The sequence below is a fragment of the Stegastes partitus genome, unplaced genomic scaffold (assembly GCF_000690725.1).
Source record: "Stegastes partitus isolate 25-593 unplaced genomic scaffold, Stegastes_partitus-1.0.2 Scaffold362, whole genome shotgun sequence".
NCBI classification, from domain to species: domain Eukaryota; kingdom Metazoa; phylum Chordata; class Actinopteri; family Pomacentridae; genus Stegastes; species Stegastes partitus.
This window is the reverse complement of record NW_007578093.1, coordinates 430,849-434,061: the sequence shown is the minus strand read 5'-3', so window position 1 is coordinate 434,061 and position 3,213 is coordinate 430,849. Positions and strand designations below refer to the sequence as shown.

The 3,213-nt window shown below is 46.8% G+C and overlaps 2 protein-coding genes across 2 annotated transcripts in view; one reads left to right on the top strand and one right to left on the bottom strand.

Moving 5' to 3' along the window:
* Positions 1–1,615, bottom strand: part of LOC103359267 (sodium- and chloride-dependent GABA transporter 2-like) — a 10,073-nt gene extending 8,458 nt beyond the window's left edge. Inside the window, exon 1 of the mRNA XM_008284514.1 lies at positions 1,486–1,615. Within this exon, the coding sequence (XP_008282736.1) occupies positions 1,486–1,615 (130 nt within the window). The remainder of the gene's footprint in view (positions 1–1,485) is intronic.
* A 423-nt stretch (positions 1,616–2,038) lies between these two features.
* Positions 2,039–3,213, top strand: part of LOC103359272 (von Willebrand factor A domain-containing protein 5A-like) — a gene marked incomplete at its 5' end in the record, with an annotated part of 3,855 nt that continues 2,680 nt past the window's right edge. Inside the window, 5 exon segments of the mRNA XM_008284524.1 lie at positions 2,039–2,132; positions 2,342–2,517; positions 2,568–2,658; positions 2,745–2,933; positions 3,009–3,112. Of these exon segments, the coding sequence (XP_008282746.1) occupies positions 2,039–2,132; positions 2,342–2,517; positions 2,568–2,658; positions 2,745–2,933; positions 3,009–3,112 (654 nt within the window).

The window sequence follows — 3,213 nt, the reverse complement described above, 5'->3', positions numbered from 1 at the left end:
CCAGAGCCTTCAGCAGAAGAGTCCCACGTCACCAAGGCCGAAGAGAGCAAGACAGTCGACGTCCAAAGTCAAAGTCATGTTGATCACATTCTTCGATGTGAGGGGCATCGTCTGCTGCGAGTTCTTGCCATAGGGCCAGAAGATCAACCAGCACGTCTACAAAGAGATCCTGCAGCGTTTGCTTCATTCAGAGTGCCAGAAGAGGCAGAGTTGTGGCAGGACCAGTGGTGGCTGCTTCACCATGACAACCTGCTCACAATGTCCTGAGCATCCCACAGTTCCTGACTGAGAAGAACATCTCCGTGCTGGAGCAACCTCCCTATTCACCCCACCTGGCTCTGTGGGATCGTTTCTTCTTCCCCAAGCTCAAGGGCTCATCAAGGGGACCTGCTTAGAAGACATAGATGACATCAAGACGGCCTTTGCCACCGGCCTCCTGCCTAGCCTCTCAGGGGAGTCTATCTCTGCCTCCAATCCCCGAGCCAGCCTCTAGAGAGGTTTAGTTTCCACTGCTGCGCTCCACCAGTTTGACCTTCAGGCTGTCCATTTTTGTGTCCACGTCCTGCCTGCCCCTTCTGCTGGAAAATGTTGACTCTTTAGTTTAGCTTCAGCCCTGTCAGTTGCCAGTTCCTCTGTTTGTCTACCTTGCTCTCCTGCCAGCTAGTGTGTTCACTGCACCTGTTAAGTCCACTGTGTCTTTGTGAGTTTTTGGGTTTCTTCATTTCTTGGCTTATGCATTCCTGGAACAGCAGCCACCTTTTGTTTATTCTCCTGTTAACCTTCAGTATGTTTCTTTCTCACAACTTGTGGCTTTTGCCTGCTTGCTGTGTGTGTGTCTGCACTTGGGTCCTTGGCTGATGTCCCCTGACGTAGACGACAACCAGATTTACACAAAGGTGTATGTTTTTTAAGAACTGATTAATCCCACCTATGAGACTGTGAACCTTGGGGTAGATTTTGTGAATGATTATAAACTCATGAGTCATTTAGAAGATTTTGACGATTGTGTCAGCCAGACGTGCATCTCTGTGAACTGAGCAGCTTTGGACTTTGGATTGCTATCTGGATAACAAGTCAGAAGCACAGAATGTATTTGCTGATGGCTGAATTCATCTCCAGTCTCCAGTCCAATTTCTAAATCATGAGCATTTGCTGATCTTTCTGTGTTACTGGACTGTGTTGAGTGGTTTGATGAGAACAAATAATTGGAGGACATCCCCTTAAGTGAGATCACAGATCTAGTCACTAAGTAGCTTTTCAAATTTATTTGAAAAGACTAAATAATTCAGACATGTTTTTAGTGTGAATGGGCAGAAGCTTAGTCAATTTCAGATGTGAAGTTCGTGATTCTGGAAAGATTGTTGCTATTTTGCCACTTGACAGCATGTGACAGATTAACAGGCCCTAAATTTAAAAAATGACACTAAATATAGTCACCAAATCTGCAAATTCAACACAGGCGTGAAGTGAGCCTCATGTGCTTACCTCCTCCATTTTTGTAGCAGAGGTAAGGAAACCTCCACACGTTACCCAGGCCAACGACATTTCCAGCAACAGCCAGGAGAAACTCCACCTTACTTCCCCAGTGTCCTCTCTCCTCCACCTCGGCTCGCATGTCTTTTTGAGCACACTTTCTGTTCAATATGCCCGAAGGTTTAGACTATAGCAGACGTTTCTGTGTCCTCTTATAGTTAGCATACAGGTTTTCTGTGTCCTGTATTCTCTACTACTTCTGTCTGGAATGAGCAACTGCCAGAGCAGTTACCCAGTTTAATGGAAATGTTAATTATCTCCAGGCTGACAATGAATTTCAAATGAGCAACTGACTAGGAAAGCTGTTCAGTTGTGTTGTTAAAAAATACACTGCAAGATATTTTCCTTTAAATTAAATTAAAATACTGGTCGCTGCAGTTCCCAGTATTTAAACTGTATGTTGTGAACTGTACCTGATTTTTCAATGTTTTATAATGAGACATGATAAGTGTCTTGCCCTCTACCTCTTACTGAAGAATAAACAGCAGAATAGTAGTGACTGACATTACAATTAAATGTCACTGAGCTGGCTGTGCAGGCTGATGACGGGCTGAGGTTCTGTCTGCCTGCTGTGCTCAACCCCCGCTACCAACCTCAGGGTAGGAAAAGCAGCAAACACCTTCTACATGAGTGCAAAGCAGACATGTGTGGACTTTCATTGTGACGGTATTGTGGTGGAGGTCAAAGACTACGGTGCAGTAATTGTGTTAACATGTCTAAGTCCTCTCTGAAGCCACGAGCTTCACAAAGCCTCCGAGTCAAACACAAGCTGCTGACTCCCAGGTGCTGTCTCTGATGGTGTTTCCAGGTGTCGAAGGTGCCAGTGTGCAGGTGTTCTTTGTTCCGGCCTCTCTGGTTCCCTAAACTCTGTCTGTTTGTGCCCGACTCTTCTCTCCTCGTCCAATATCTAAGGTGGAGTCCAGCTGCTCCCTGGACCCTCTGCAGTACCTCAACACCAATCAAACTCAGGCCACAGTAGGCAGAGTGCTGATGTGTGAGCTGTGTGTGCTTGGTCCTCTGTACTGACGGCAAAGTTTGACAGAGATGTTGAGCTGCTGATTTACTACAAAGATGCCCACCAGCCCACTGCTGTGGTGGAGGCAGGACAGGCCTCAGCCAAGACTGGTGAGAGACAGACAGCGACCCTAGCAGTTTGTGGCTGCTTTGGGATAAATAGCAGAAGTGATGTTTGTGTCCCTGTCCTGTTTCAGGTACTCTGATGGGTGATCCAGTGGTGATGGTGAGTCTGTATCCTGAGTTCCCCCAGTCTGTGAAGTTTTCAGCGGCCTCATGTGGAGAGTTTGTGTTCTTGCTGGATCGATCTGGAAGTATGGACTGTCCTACCAGTAACAGCAAGCAGCAAGGAACTCGCATCAGCAGTGCCAGGGTATTCAGCAGATGTTAACTCTATAATATAATTATTCATATCCGTCTCAGACCGCTTTGACTCTCTCTTAATCCTTCCTACCAGAAAGTTGAAGAGATGGAGGCTGATCTGGGAGGAACAGAGATCCTCAGGCCTCTTAGACACATTTACAGCCAGCACTGCATTCCCACTCAGCCTCGACAGGTAACACACACACACACACACGCACACACACACACACACACACGCACACAGCTCGTGTTATGCAGCTCGTGTCAGTAGCTCCTACTGTTCTGCTCACACCTACCAAGTGA